General features: G+C 37.2%; 2 protein-coding genes across 2 annotated transcripts; both read right to left on the bottom strand.

Annotated features, from left to right (window-relative positions):
* Nucleotides 1–379: 379 nt before the first annotated feature.
* Nucleotides 380–838, bottom strand: LOC136854437 (uncharacterized). The gene has a single exon (XM_067130729.1). It carries the CDS (start codon nucleotides 836–838, stop codon nucleotides 380–382), a length of 459 nt encoding a protein of 152 aa, XP_066986830.1.
* Nucleotides 839–1,170: 332 nt separating this feature from the next.
* Nucleotides 1,171–1,851, bottom strand: LOC136854435 (craniofacial development protein 2-like). The gene has a single exon (XM_067130728.1). It carries the CDS (start codon nucleotides 1,849–1,851, stop codon nucleotides 1,171–1,173), a length of 681 nt encoding a protein of 226 aa, XP_066986829.1.
* Nucleotides 1,852–17,333: the final 15,482 nt, after the last annotated feature.

Genomic DNA, 17,333 nt, shown 5'->3' with positions numbered 1-17,333 from the left:
GAAGATGGCATCCACTGTCCCTCTTCCTCTTATGAATCCACACCACACTGCTGTTTCCTGATCTTTACAATTTCTCTTAATCTCTTATCCAGTATCCTCTCTAAAACTTTCAATCCATGCTCTGTTAGTTTAATTCCTCTGTACTTACCACACTCCATGACATCTCCCTTCTGCTTGTATATGTATACCATTAGATTCTCCTCCCAGTCTCCTGGCATTTCTTCCTCTTCCCATATAGCTTTTAATAAATCCAGCATCCATTTCTTCCTCTCTGTACCTAGTAATTTGATCATTTCAATTTGGAACTCTGATGGACCTGGTGCTTTATCATTCTTCATTTTACTTAATGCTCTCTTCACTTCTCCATCCTGTATCTCCATCACTGGTTCCATCCTCTGTGATTCCCCATCTCCTCTCTCTCATTTTCAGTATTCAAAAGTTGTTCAAAATACTCCCTCCATCTCTTCTTAATGTCTTCATCCCTATACAATATATTTCCATCTCTACCCTTCATGACACCCAGTTTACCCAAATCCTGTCTCTGCCTTTTTCCCAAGTCTGAAATCTTATAGATACCCTTTTCTCCTCTTGTTCCTAGTCTTTCATTCAACTGCTCTGCTGCCCTTCCAATAGCCATACCTACCCTCCTTCCTGCATCTCTTTCCTTTTCTCTGTACCGTTCCTCTGCACCCTGTGCATGCCTTACTTTCCAGTCCTTAAATGCTTTTAATTTTCTTTTAATTGATTCTTGCACCTCTCCATTCCACCACCACTTTTCTCCTCTTGACACTCCATATCCGCTGGTTCTTCCCACCAGTTCCTCTGCTTCCCCACACATATTTCTCTCATGTTTGCCCATATATTTTCAACTCGTTAACCTGTCCAACTTCTATGTTCCCCCTTTCCTGCCATCTCCCTCTCAGAGCCCTCCTAAATTGCTCCCCTTTTCTCCTTTAAATTCCCAAATCTTAGTTCTTGATCTCTTTTCTCTTTTTTGGGTTTCGTCCCTCTCACTTTCAAATCCATCACCACCAACCTATGTTGTTTAACACATGCTTCTCTAAAGATCACTTCGCAGTTCACCACATTGCTTTTGTCGGCTCCTCTAACCAGGATGTAATTTATTTGGCTTTGCATTTTTCCACTTTCATACATTATCAAGTACTTATCCTACTTCTGAAACCACGTGTTCATACACGCCAATTCAAAACTCTCAGCCATCGCCAATATATAATCCACATCTTCATTTCTAATTCCAAACCCATGGCCTCTGTGTACCTCTTCATACCCATCTCTTCTCTTTCCCACCCTGCCATTCATATCAGCTCCTATTATTAGTTTCTCCTCCTCCCTCACTGTACTAATGGCATCCTCAAACTCTTGCCTAAATAATTCTTTCTCTTGCCGTATATTTACTACTTTGTCCCCTGTTATTATTGGAATCTTTAAAAGCCTATCATTTACTCTCTTTACTTCTACCACTTTTTCCTTCCAGTTGTTACTTACTATAATTCCAACTCCATTTCTTCCCTCTCGTGATCCGCTGTAATAAAGCTTATACCCATTTCCTATCTCCCTAGTTCCACTCCCTTTCCACCTAGTCTCCTGCACACACAAGAAATCTATCCTCCTCCTCTCCATCACATCTGCTATCGCCCTCAGTCTTCCTGTTAGAGTACCAACATTCCACGTACCTGCTCTAATCTTCCACTCTTTCACTAACTTCGCTGGCCGCAGTCGTAAACCCTGCGGTACCCCTCGTCCATTTATCATACCAGTAGGAGGATTCTGATGTGAGTCACTTACAGGGGACGCCCTAGGCGGATTCATATTTCTTACAACATCTGGCATGGTTCATTGTTCGGCAAAGGGGTTTTTATGACCGCATGCCTTTGCTGTCATCAACCACAGTTATTGACTGTGGGCCTCGCCTTTGACTAAAAAGTCCACCTGCAAGGCAGCAGTTTCCAGCTGTGGGCCTAGCCTTTTACTAAAAAGTGTAACTGCAAGGCGGCAGCTGTCCTTCTAGTCGCCTTTTACGACACGCAAGACCTACGGTGGTAGTATTCTTACACCCCTACCACAAGGTATCAGCTCTCCCACACTCCAGCCACACAAATCAACTATACATTCACTCACGGGGCATGCACGCTGAGTATCCCCTGGGGACCTTCCCACTTGCATTATCACAGCTGTTTTCACTCAAAACCTCTCTCTCTCTTGAGTCGCCGAGATTCTCCCATTTTCTGTGTGCTCCACCCACCTGTGTACTTAAGCTACTTGACTGGATATGTTGTTGTTCCCTCGTCTTTGCAGCTCAAGTTGTTATTGCATCTATGGCGCTCCTTGAGAGAGCATCGGCTATTTTATTTGTTTATCCCGCTATATGTTCGGTCACAAGAATGTCAAACTCTAACAGCCGCTCAATCCATCGAACGTGTTGAGTAGTTAACTCCCCTTTCTTGAATAAATCTCTCAATGGGCAATGATCTGTGTTTATTTTGACCTTATGCCCCATCCAAAAATAGCAGTATCTCCAGCACCAATAGAATTACCAATGCCTCTCTAACAGAGGTACTGTATCTCGTTTCTGCCCCCTTAACACTTGTGATGCAAAACAAACCAGTTTTTCATTTCCTTCATCATCAACATGAGAAATTATTCCTCCAATTGCAATCTGACTCACATCGGTTGTTACTATAAATGGCCAATCAAACTCTGGATAAGCCAACACTTCATTAATCGTGAGTGCATCCTTCAATTTCTGAAAAGCAACTTCCTCTTCCTCTTCCCACTGGAAATCGGGTCACTTTCTTAATGAATCTGGTGGTCGCACTATTTGTCCAAAACCTTTGATAAAATTATGGTAATAACCTGTGAGCCTGAGAAAGCTGGCTACTTCTTTGGCGTTTTTTGGCTGTGGAAATTCTTTAACTGCTGCTACTTTATCAGTACAAGGCTTAAGGCCTTCAGATGTCACTATGTGCCCCAAAAATTCCACTTCACATCAGAAGAACTTGCACTTGTCTGAATTAATTTTCATCCTATGATGCTTTAAAGCTTCCAGCTCTTGAATAAGATTTGCTGCATGCTCACCTGCTGTAGTGCTACTACAGTTATGTTGTCCAAATACACAAGTGCACCACAAAGTTAGTATGGACATCATAACACGTGAAAAATGGGCAGGAGCATTCTTGAATCCAAAAGGGAGAAAATTATGTTCAAATAACTGATCATTTGCTATAAAAGATATTTTCTCTTTACTGCTTTCATCTTAAGGGAAGTTGATGATACCCTGACTTTAAAACCAGTGTCGTAAAAAACTTACTTTCTCTTACTTTGATCAGCAGCTCTTCGATTGAGGGCAATGGGTAGGCATTATCTTTCGTGATGGCATTTAGCCAATGTGACCTCCTTGTGATTATGGTGATGTGGGTTCGCTTCCCACTACCGGACATCACAACCACTTCAATTTCTTGCACTTGGATCTTAAGGCTTTGTAGTGACAAGCTTCTCCAAAAAAGCACGAAGAATTCGAGAAGTTAAGAGGGTATTGTGGCTATCACAATTATAAATACATATATATATATATATATATATATATATATATATATATATACAGTATATATATATATATATATATATATATATATATATATATATATATATATATATATATATATATATATATATATATATATATATATATATATATATATATATATATATATATATATATATATATATATATATATATATACTTTATATTCTGAGGCTAGTTAGAAGAATAAAAATGGATTTGTTTGTCAACTGCCTTAACGGCCAACACATAGCACTCAGAGTATAATCAATAAATGTAATGAATGGACTGACTTACCTTGATATCACATCTAAGTAAACAGAGAAGTGGAGGTTGCCTTTTAAAACCCAGTCAACAACTTTAAAGTGACTTTATTTACAAAAGGAGCAATCAGGAAATTAATATGAAAGAGCTGACTGAGCAGCAAGCAAGTACACACAATGTTCAATAACAGCTAGACAATGCATAGCAAATAACTGAATCTGAAAGGGCTTCAGCCCTGAAATAGTTTGACACACAAATGAAACTCTGTGGTTGTGACTGGTTGAATGATTTTTGGTGGTTAACGCAACTGGATTTGCATAGGGGAACTGTGTCTAGTGCCCCTGGACTGCTGAATCAGAAGACTCATGCACATGGCAAGATGGCAGTTAAATGTCTATCGCTATTTGGTTTACACGGGCGGGGGCAGGGCAGACCACTTGAAGAGCCAGATAACAGGATTCTGGAAGAGAATTACAGGTTAGCATTCAAATCAAATGACTTTCTCTTACATGTGCGATGGAGGAATTTATAAATTAGATTTGATTTCACATGGTAACACTATGGTGAGAATGCTCTAATTATTATCACTGAATTAATTTAATTTGACTTGGGACATGTCATGAGGGCTAAATGTGCACGCTAGGCTGTGGGAAGTAAAGAGGCTTTGTTTTAGGAGAATGAAAAGTAGGAAATACTGAAGATGGAGAGAAATTCACGAGACGAAAAAGATAAGTGGCAGTCAGTTGCTACTTCAGACGTACCTTATTGCATCTGTGCATGGAGCTCGCTTGCAAAAGACGAATTTCGGCCACAGAAGTCTCACCTTGCCAGTGTGGATAGCAACAGGACTGCATGTACTACGTGTGACTATGGTCCTACTTGACGAGTGTGTGTGTGTCCAGGCAGGGCGTGATGTGTCTCCAGCATGGGGCACGAAGACGTTGGTCAATCTGGAATAGCAATCTCAGCCAGCAGAAAGGTCGCATTGAAATAGGTCTTATGGCTAAGGCTACTAGGGTCAGCATAGCAGCCCAGTTACAGTCCTACTTAGCCCTTCTGTCCCTAACAGCTTTCTCCCCCCACGCCAAAATTGTACGATGCTGGGGCTAAGAGGTTGGTATGGTTCCCCCAAATCAGGCGATATGGGGGTAGGCCTACAGAAGTTCACCCCTCCATTAGTGGAGTCTCCTCCAGCTGCCATTAAATTTGATTTCCTAGCTAACGGGCTGAAGGGACGAATTTTATAAATACGTGAGTATATATATATATATATATATATATATATATATATATATATATATATATATATATATATATATATATATATATATATATATATATATATATATATATATATATATGCATTTTAGGTAACAAATTATTCCGTGTATATAATAAACCCAGAAGCCCCCCCCCTTTTTTTCAAAATGCATATAGCAAATTTCTTAAGGCTAATCTGTAAACTACATATAAGTATTATTTGGATAACCTTTATTAGAGTGAGAATTGCATTAGGTACGATTTTAATAAAAGTTGTGAAAGCTGAGGTGATAGAAGTGAGATCTGACGAGATGCTTTGGAACTGAGGGGCAAAAATGAAATTGATCGCAGGCAACAGCCAAAGAGGACACAAGAGACGACAGAAAAATGAAATATGAAAGAGAGATGAGAAAGTCGGGAAGCTATAGATCAGTAACTGAAAAATCAAAATATGTAGAATCCTAAATAAACGAAAATCAAAAATAGAATCCGTAAATTTGCCTCTCTGATAAAAGCAAGGATGAACAGAGCGCGTCGGTGGCAGCAAAGTCATTTCCACCGGCTTATTCGAACAAAAATCCGGATAAACATATTCTGACTTTATTTACATCCGCTATGGATTTCTGTTACACAATCGCACGCCGCCAATGAATAGTTTCCACCAACATTTATGAAATGATTGTAAATGCATAAGGGATCGGACGGAACAAAAATTGAGGAAATATCTGAGTGATGATTTTATTAAACGATTTCACGGCGACTGGAAATTGAAAAATTAATTGAAATTTAGAGCTTACCGTAATCCGGATATATTGCCTAATCTGCTCCGTGCGCATATAGCCGTGGTTCATATTACACCAGACGGCGGCGGCGGAGTTGTAATTGCTTTAGTCCACAGCGCTGACTGGACTGACTGCCATTATTTATATACAGTATACTGGGCCAAAGCGTCATTCATTTTCGCGATTCGAATTCCGCTTTCCTTGCCGGCTACTCCTGTGTCGAGGTTTGCGTAAGGAAAATGGCTGATCTTTTTGACATTCGGGGAAGGGCACCTTGTGAAAAAATTCCTTTAAAGTAATAATGACATGAACATGCACGCGCGCGCACACACACACACACACACACACACACACACACACACACACACACACACACACACACACACACATATATATATATATATATATATATATATATATATATATATATATATATATATATATATATATATAATATGTCTGTGTGTGTGTGTATCGTGATGTGAGAGGGTGATCTCACGCCTGGGATATTTAACTTCACTGCACTTTCAAGGAATGATAGTGAGGAAGCTTAAGAAGTAGAGCGAAAGTATCTACGGGTTCAGCAAGTGTGCATGTTCATTCTACCCTTTGTGATGGAAATGACCAATTCAAAGGCGTTCCCTTTACATCCCGCAACAGTGACTCTATTCCCTTTCGTTCCTCTTTTAAACATAGAATTACAAAGTCAGTAGTGGTCACTTACTTGGCTCAGGCGGAACTTGTGGTGCTTGGATTAACTCCCTCACTTACATTTTTACTTATTATTAGAGGCAGGATTCAGGTCACGCCCTGTTTTATATTACACCTTTACTTTCAAATGGAGGACCTCCAAGGACTTAAAATGACTTCACTGAATTTTTACTTAAACCTATTTATTTACAAAAATTACAAAACTCATCAACTTCACTTTTACTAGATTTAACAACACTAAACAGCACGGGAATTATTCCATGATCGCTGGATAAATCAGAAGACGCCCAGATCTTAACAAAATATTGTAAATCACTTATAGAAATCATGTGCAAGGAAATAAAAATAATTTTAAATGAAAAAAAAAAGGATGAACATGACACACATTGATCGAATAAAACATAATACATAATAATGGTAATAACTGAATTGAAAATAAAAGCAGTAATAACAATACAGAATTATCATGGAAAAGGAAGACAATAAAATATTTCATACATGAAATCCAATCAACATATAACAAGGATGATCACTGTTTTACTCTAGAAGAGGAACAATGAAATCAAAGAACACCAACAAGGTGATAAGCATCAAACTCACGTGTTCACAATTTAACACTAAAGAACAAGAATAAAAAGCACAGGTATTTACGGTGAGACTGGGAACTCATCATTACCCAGAGGAACCCCAGAACCGCAATATACCTATAAAATACACTACAATTCATAAAAGTAAAACAAAGAAAAAAAAAATGCTTGGGCGGCTGGAAGCACTGTACGAGTGGAAAGGAGCGTTGGCAACGCTGCTTACAGTCATAAGGAGGCTGACAAAGTGTTACAGTAGGGGATGGTAGGTCAGGGAAATATTTTTAGAGGGGAGGGGAAGACTTTGTGAGATGAGTGGGGAGGGATAGTTGGGTGTTTGACTTCTTTAGAGCTTTTACAACTGTTGTTGGTTTAAAAGCACTTTATCATTTGACAAGTTGTTATACAGCCCTTTGTTTATTGCTTTTAATTGGCTGGGACAGATACATTATTAGTACAATAATGATTGGTAGACAGTGTGTGGGTAGGTGAGCACTTGCGTTTTTGTAAACTTTTGAGCTATTGGCAAAAACAAATGGGTCATTACACTTCATTATGTTTTTTGCTTTTGAATGGCTGATAGAGATGTATATCATGAAATTAACACACACACACACATACATATATATACATACATATATATATATATATATATATATATATATATATATATATATATATATATATATATATATAGACAGATAGGAAAAGCTAACAAATTAAATTAATAGCCACAATAAGCAGACAAATAAGGACAATAAAATACACGTGAAACTTATAAAAGATTCACTACAATGACATAAAGTTCCTAAGATATAGACCACAGACTCCTGAAATAGTTTTTAGCTGCGATATAACAAATGTACTATTCACCAGCGAAACGAGCTAACCTGCTGCTGCAAAGTACAGAACAGAATTGGAAACAACAACAAAGGAAGGTGCACGGTAAACATCAAACATCAAGATAAAAACATGTGATGAGGAGAACTGTGCATTCAATTCTGAAAACACCAACCTAATCTCGAGGGGTTTGGACAATAATAGTAAAATTTTACTTTTTTATTCCATGCACATGTTTTGGAATGACTGTCTATAATATATTAGATAGCTGGAGGGTCTAGACCCCATACAGTATCTAACCCTCCTATGGGAGTCAACATGCATTTTGAGTAGATGTCTGGCGTCTCCTACATATGTCCCTGAATTATGTCCAGGACATGCATATTTATAACTCACACTAGACATCACGTAAGGACTTAGGCAGTCCTTAAACCGGAAGTGAGAACCATTAGTCTGTGGGTTTCGGGGAATAAACCTGGCATCAAGAGTACCAAAATGTTTGCTCAGGACAAAAGTTGGAAACCAGAATCGCCACCGTTGTGGTCCAGTCGCTCCTGCACGTCACCCTCGGGAACATAGTTGCCTTTCTTGGAAAATCTATCATGTTGAGCATGCCCTCTTCCCCTATCAGGATACGGTCCCAAGCGTTTGTAGATTCTTAGACGTACTGTAAATAAGATTTGCAAAACGTTTGGATGAAATTTGGCAAATAATAATTTCATCGTATCCATGGTTGGACCCTTTATGAAATGTACCTTGGGTTTTTTACCTCACCATCCTATCCAATATATCTATATCTATATATCTATACATACATATATATATATATATATATATATATATATATATATACATACTGAATATATATGTATATATACTGTACACACTCACACACACATACATACATATATATATATATATATATATATATATATATATATATATATATATATATATGTCTATATATACATATTTATATATACTATATATATATATATATATATATATATATATATATATATATATATATATATATATATATATATATACATATATACATACATATAGAATATACTAGAATATACTTTTTACCAGATACATATGTAACTGTAATAGCCACAATGCCCTCTTATCTTCGCGCTTTTTGGATAAGCCATCCAAGTACAAGAAATTTGACGGACTTATGATGTCCGGTAGCAGGAAACGAACCCGGGCTACCATCATCACGACGTCGTGATTATGGTACCGTGGGTTCGTTTCCTGCCACCGGACATCATAACCGCTTTAAATATCCTGCACTTGGATCCATAGCCTCTGTAGCGACGAGCGTATCTAAAAAGTACGAAGAATTCGAGAAGTTAAGAGGGCAATGTGGCTATTACAATTACACACACACACACACACACACACACACACACACACACACATATATATATATATATATATATATATATATATATATATATATATATATATATACATATATATGTATGTATTTATCCTTATGTGTTTTTAAGTGTGCAAATGAAAGAAGTACTCTAACATATAAGAAAACACAAGAGAACGAGTAGGCCAGATGTTTATGAGTGTCCCTGAGAAATTCTTATTAAAATTAGCTCTGTCGAATGTAACTGGGGCCCCATGAGTATGGGGTCCCCGCAAAATGGTCGTAAAGCTGATTGACGCTTCTCCAGGGACAGAATGCAATTCACTGTTTGCAGATGTTATTTGAATTTTAGAATAAATCGCGTGTGTTTTTCTTTTGCATCACACTAGAGTTTCACATTCCTATCGGATGGAGTTCAGAGCATCCACAGTATTTCGTGGTCATTGAGTTTGATATAAATTATAATCGGATAAGTCTGCTTCACACACGGGTTCTATTCAGGTGTTGGTATCTTATTGGGATCAAAGCTCTGGGAAAATGACAGCGATTATATCTAGCAAGGGTGAACACTGGTCGATATTCGTTTTTTATCAGGTCATTTTGCTATAACTGGAATCTGTTGAAGCGATAATGCTGTCAGTGACCTTCATGGTCATTTATTCATTTGTTTCCAAAAAAGCATTTTATTAGTAGTGCCTGCCACTACAAACATTACCCGTGAAATCAATACACACCTTTTTCTCTAACTGTCCACACAGGATACGTTGTCGTGCAATAATGTAAGTTCCTGAGGCTCTACATTTTTCAGAACTAAGATTTTGAACTTAAAAGAGTAAGCTTAGCATGCCTACAGCAGGGTACTTTGTTGGATTGTTGTACAGTTCCCGTCATGTATTTTGCTCCACTTCGCCGTGAGCTTAGGTTACGGAGACGACAGGCAACTCCACGAAGTAGATGCTAATTCCCCGGTGTAGAGCAAACACGAAGGTTTGGCAACGCTGCCGGTGGAACTAAAGTGATATCTTCGTAGGGACTAAATCAACAGAAACGGTATTTCATCATCAATATATTGTCTCATCATCGCATGGATTACTTCCCTCAATTTGATATTAATATGACAACAATATCAATATGACAATGGCACACCCAAAGAAACTGATTCAGTAGTAACAAGAACTAACTATCAAAGGAATGGCATACCGAAAGGGGTCAACCCAGCAAAGGAAGAAAGGAATACGCTTATTCCAAAAAAAGTTGTGCAGAAAGAGAGAGAGAGAGAGAGAGAGAGAGAGAGAGAGAGAGAGAGAGAGATTTCATTTCAGATTTTTGTTGGGGGTGGGGGTGGGCAAAGACGGTTTGGCGAGCGAAGCGAGTCTAATCAGCTGGTTTTTTTTTTTATTTTGAGTCATTTTATGTGCTTTCTGAAGCACATAAAATAGATAAATAAATAGATAGATAGATATAACCTAATGTGATGACACATTTGAATTTCGGTAGGAATAATGGAAAACCAACTGCTGTTACTTCTGGGGGCTTGGGGGGGGGGGTGAGCAGGGGCAACTTGAGTCTTGGGGAGCAGTTGCCCGCCCCAGCCCCCCAAAATGACGCCCTGAGAGAGAGAGAGAGAGAGAGAGAGAGAGAGAGAGAGAGAGAGAGAGAGAGAGAGAGAGAGAATAAGTATAGCTACGTTACGATAGAAATATTTCCATTACTTTATTTATGAGAATATAGTGTTTCTAACTTAGGTGTATTATGCATTGTGCACAGAAAAAGTTCCTCAGTTATCACTACTCTCATTTGACAAACGTTCTTTGATTGTTTAGCGACTTTGGTTCCATAGGCAGCGTTGCCAACACCTTCGTGTTTGCTCTGCACTGTGGCATTAGGTGCTACTTCGTGGCGTTGCCAATTGTCTCCTTATCTTTAGCTCACCGCGATGTGTACCAAATGCATAACGGGTACTGTACCTTATGAAATATTTAGCCACCGTTTGAACAAATATTATAATGTTAGTTATTATTTAGTTTTGGTTTTTCTATGTAATCTTCAGTCGTCGAGCGGAGAAATAATAAAAAAAATGCATGCTGGTGCCATCTAATGTTATTTCTGGATTCTGAAAATCAAATACAAGCAATAAGGCTGTGCAAACAACGCATGAATTCCTTTGATATGCTGGAAACTGAATCTGAATTCCACTTATCGTCATGGGTGCACAATGTTGTGGTAATCTTTATAGCTATCATGTCTTGAAAAGTAATTCTACCATTGAAGCCTTCGCTAACTTGACATACCACTCTGCTATTAGTTCAAGGAACTTGTACTTAAAAGTCATATACTGCAATCATCACGTTTTGTTCACTGTCTCTTTATTGTGTATCTCTATTTTCTTGACATTTTGTTATTCAACTATAACTGGTAACCAAGGACTGGATTACGTATCAACTACCACAAGAACAACACAGAAGTATAAACGATTTCATGCATATAGACTGTAACAGTGGTTGTTTCTTTCTTAACTTGTTACAACAGCCATTTGAAAGAGAGAGAGAGAGAGAGAGAGAGAGAGAGAGAGAGAGAGAGAGAGAGAGAGGAATGGGTAACGATAATTTCAGCCCTGGGATATGCAGGACACCGAAGATAAAACAGCTTGAATGAAACCTTTTAACAATTTTTGGTCTATTCGTAAATCGTGTACAATGTATTTCCACTCGGCATCTTTGTCACTTATACACTCGACATACACAGATAATCAAGAGGCTAATAAAATGAAGTCAATTGCATGAAAGCGAGAGCTTTCACAAAATCATTCATACTGTTGAGGAAGACTACTTACGTCAAACATCAACAAGCAAAAGCATCTCGGAACTCAGTATCAATCTTCGTTCCGCAGTCGAAATCAACTCTCTTTGGAAACGAAAAGACGTGATATGGGTCCGTTCATCAGCAGGGGGGAGTCACCATGCACTGGGAGCGGCACATCTTCTTCGGATAGAAGGGATATCGGGACACTAGTCGATATCTTCTGTCAAAAGTGCACGACTTCCAAACGACGTTGCACGAGTACGTGAGCATTCCCATCTCAACAGCCTTATTCTTCACCATCGCCTCGGTCATAGATTGCGCCTACTTCTTTCGTTTGGCTGGGGGAACGAAGACGACGTTGTGCAATATCTCTTGTTCGCATTTATAATAGATCCCATCCTACCAATCTTAGTCTTAGTAAATATTCCAAGCGCAGTGAATGATGAGGTGGGTCTTTTACAATAACGTTGTTACTGAAGAGTCATTCATTACCTTATGTAATGCTTTCAAAGTGGATACCTTTCTATTGAATCTTGTTTGACGAATAACTGAAATTTAGAAATAATGTATATGTCGATGTCTGATTCTCGTCAGGTAAGCATTTCGTGCGTATGTTTGGTACAGTCATGTTTCCTTCAGGTTTTTCTTCGTCTTTACTAGAGCTAAAGCCTCTAACCAGCAACGACAATTTTCTCTATTTGCCACTTATATACAGTATTCAATTGTTGATTGCTGGACAACGCATTTAAAGCGTTGGCTCTCATAACGCCTTTTCAGGTGAGTGGTCATACTCCAAAATCTCAATTTTCAAATTTTAATTGAAAATTTGCTTTTATCTAACACGTTTCAATTCAGGGATTACTATAGTTGGACAGCTGTCCGGCAGAAAAATATCATTCCGACTTCATTACTAACATATGGCCGCAGGATAGGTACATACCACTGAAGGAAAAATAGCATCAGAATATTAGAGTGTTTCTCACAACAAACCATTTCAAGTAAAAGCAATTTGTGCAGTCAGCAATCCGGTATTATTTCTCTACTAATGTGACTAATGTACACAGAGAATGACATTTCATAACTCGCTCCCATTAAAATAGAAGTATATAATTATAGCTGAATTTTAAACTACAATTTTGTAACTACAATGAATTATTTTCTTAATTCTTTCAAGATCTTGTTAACACCTTGTCAAGTTTGCTTGTACATGCAACTTTTTATTGTGAACTAATTAGTTATTTAGAATTATTTGTACTCTTTCAACAGGCCACAATTTCATACTTGGGGCCGAGATCAGCGGATCTACTTCACCATATAATGCCTACTCAGGTTTCTGAAAATATTCAAAGTCAGTAGTCAACAATTTACATTAATTTTTGATGCACCAGGCTTCCTTACATGGTGGGAAGCTTCCAACGAATATCATATTTTGTTCGTAATAATTTTTATAAATACAATAGCTTGCGAAGGGTTTGAACTTTTCCAAATTACGAACTCACTCATGCGCTGAAAGGAGGTATGCTGAATGATTTCTCAATGCTTTCAGAAAGCCCATGAATTTCCCTATATCTAAAGTTTCATTTGTGTTTCGATTTTCTAGTTGAAATTAAAGTCTCCTACTGAATTTTTGCTTGGAGTGACTACCCTGTTATCAATATAGATACCAAACTTTACGAAAACAAACATTGACGGATGTTTAAATTTTGCCTTCGAATAAATGTAGGATAACACAGTAATGTTCAACGGATAAATTCTGAGTTCAGACGACGGCTGTTGACGATGAAAATCTCATATTGCCAATATCTTTCTCCTACGTGATTTCCAAATCATCTCGAAAGTCTTATTGCTTGGAGAAACTTACCTGAAGTTGCGTTATTTTATTAAGAAGGAAATCGGCGTAAACAAACTTCCAATTCTTAGAGAAGGAATGCGACAATTATTCTTACTGTATTCTATATCTCTTATGATACGATGGGATATACTGCTGTTCTTCAAGCTTATTCATTTTATTGAGGATGATAATCGCATATCCGTTTTTCATTTTACCCATATTTGATGAATTTCACTCCTATACTTTTCTATATGTTCAAATTTTCATTTAACTCATTCTCTTCGGCGCAAATTTACAACATTAAAGCAATGCCATTTACTTTAGTTCACATTATTGTATCAAGATTATGAATGATATCATTAATAATAATATTATCACTTTGAATATTAAATCATATATCCAAAGAATATTTTAATACCGAAATTCATGATGCTTCGAAATTCCATTTAATATGTTAGTGCGAGACCTCAGTTTTTTTCGCATGCCAAAAGGAAGTCATGAAACTCTAGCAGCTTTCCTGTCAATGAGCACTGAAATGATTTCCAGTGACATACAGACCTCCCACATTAAATCAAAGGCACCGTATTTTGAGAATTAATGAGCATTCGAGTTCATTCAGTCTCTTAATTAATATTCCAATCTCATGGCTCTCAATGGCATTTATCATGACTCATCCTGTTCTTCAATAAAAGAATCTAATCCTTATTTTCAGGTGGATGAGCTTGCATTGTTCATCAAGCAGATTTGTCGGGACATAGAATTATACTATTTAAAAGAAGACTTCATAGTGAAATTCGTGGTACTGCGTCCAACAATCGTAAGGTAATGCATATATGGGAAGTGTTCAAGCAAAAAGTGGACTCACGTTGCAAATTAATTGTGCCTGTGACTTGTACCTTTTCTTTTAAATGCAAAGACCTCTTCTGCGAACAGAAAGTATATAGGCTACATTGGGAATAATTTACGCCCAAGGAGAGTTATAACTGATTAGTGCTTGTGCAAAGGCCAGAATTCAAACTATGGTATGGTTTAGAAACAACGATAAGCAGTGACCTTGACCACCCGGCTATCAAGAGAGACTATATGGTTCCTAGCCGGCGCAGAGGCACTTAGCTGTAAGTTATTCTCTAGATATAGGGAATTCGATAGTAAATGATACTCTTAGCTTGATATATATATATATATATATATATATATATATATATATATATATATATATATATATATATATATATATATATATATATATATATATATATATACATACTCTATATGTGTATATATATATATATATATATATATATATATATATATATATATATATATATATATATATATATATATATATGTATATGTATGCATATATATATAGAGCTGCAGACTTTTTAAGAGACAACCAGAGCAAAAATCTTTGAAATGAAATGATTTTCCTTACTTTTATCAAGCCATCAGATTTTTCATAAATTCAAAACCCATCAGAGCAGCTGATAAATGAAAATTTTTGATCACTGCAGATGCTGGTAACTATATCATCCCTGTCCCGGATACAGATGCTGGGTTTGAGATGCCTTGGACAAGTTTATCCTTAAATCCAACCATGATGTTTTCAAACCTGACTGAAAAAAAGAGCACTGTGTTCGTAATTGCTAAATATAAAAGCAGATTACCATTGATATGTCAGTGTGTCTGCTAACATGAACAGTACATTTGCCGATGAATTAGGAGAAAAATGGAGGAATTTGACATATGAATATGCGGAACTGCATGATATTTCATGTGTTAGTAGATCATATATAGCACGGCTTTCATACCTGAATTGTCACACAAGATAATCCATAGATAAGCTGCTCTTAAATGACCAATACATTAGTGTATTTTTAGGTCTCAGGTCATTTCAGTGAGGACGAGTGTGTTGTCAGTTCTTCCCGCCTCTCTACGGCCATCCTAGTTCACTATCACTGTCGTGGATTTTACAGCAGCCACTAACATTAGCATGTCATCTAAAAGTGGCACCTGATAATTCTCGGGCTAAAAACATCCCTGAGAGAATTCAGTCTCTGTTCACTTCAAGGGACAGCTTGCAGACATTACAGTATAATGAGAGAGAGAGAGAGAGAGAGAGAGAGAGAGAGAGAGAGAGAGAGAGAGAGAGAGAGAGAGAGAGAGAGAGAGATTGTTAAAAGCATACCTCTATACCTCTGCTGTTTTGCTCACTTGTTAAACCAACCTAAGCAACTAATCCTGGCTTTATCCCTTTTCTTTATTAATTATTCCTTCCATTTAGGAATCTGTATTGAATGATGTAGGCTTCTAATTAGGTTGCATATTGTATTCAAGTATATGACATTCATACCTTATAGAAATTTATAACGAAACCTAGTAAGTACTAACCACAAAATACTGAAATACAGTCTAAGAGGAAAATACATTTGTGTTAGTCCGAGTAGTTACGTGTTTTTGGACGAAGATGCGTTCATGTGGAAATGTTTTCCTTTATTCATACAGCAGATTCTGTCGTTCATTCCGTATGGTACACATACCACCTTTTTAATTTCATCTCATTTTACTATTATAATGACAGAATTTTATTGAGTATATTTCGGTAAGTATTGGAGATTTATATAGATTTCCAGTTATCAGTTTTTTAATTAAACAGATCGATGAGATATAAGAAATCTTTCTAGATTCTCCTGTATTTGAAATGTGCCACAACTCTACATTAAGACCACGAACTCTTGACGTAAGTTATTAAAAGGGTTCAGAAACAAAACTGAAATCAACAGGAATGAGATCAAAAGATTCCTCATTTTGAACAGCGACAAGCAAGCATAAGCAGTTGCGACTAAAGAAGACCTGTTGGAATATAAATTGCTGAAACAGTTATTATGAACAGATCCTAAATAAGCAAAAAGGTCTAAGATTAATACAAACAGGCACACTGTCAAACAATAATGTGATCAATGAAGGAGATGAAAAATAATGGATAAGAACGATAATACCATCCTTACAGTACATTATTGAGTGAAACCCATCTTCTCAAAGGGATTTTCAGCTATCCAGCTGTATCTGGTGTCCTTACGTCAGTTCAAAAACGGCAAACTACAGTATGCAACAAAGGTCCAAAGAACAAGTAAACGTAAGACAGTTAAAGCATTAGATAACGGAGCTTCAAAAGGGTTAACAGTTGCTTTTGGTGACAATTTGCTAGCTTTAAATGTGTGTGTGTGTGTGTGTGTGTGAGAGAGAGAGAGAGAGAGAGAGAGAGAGAGAGAGAGAGAGAGAGAGAGAGAGA

The sequence above is a fragment of the Macrobrachium rosenbergii genome, chromosome 29, assembly GCF_040412425.1.
Source record: "Macrobrachium rosenbergii isolate ZJJX-2024 chromosome 29, ASM4041242v1, whole genome shotgun sequence".
Classification (NCBI taxonomy): domain Eukaryota; kingdom Metazoa; phylum Arthropoda; class Malacostraca; order Decapoda; family Palaemonidae; genus Macrobrachium; species Macrobrachium rosenbergii.
This window is presented reverse-complemented; position numbering and strand designations above follow the sequence as displayed.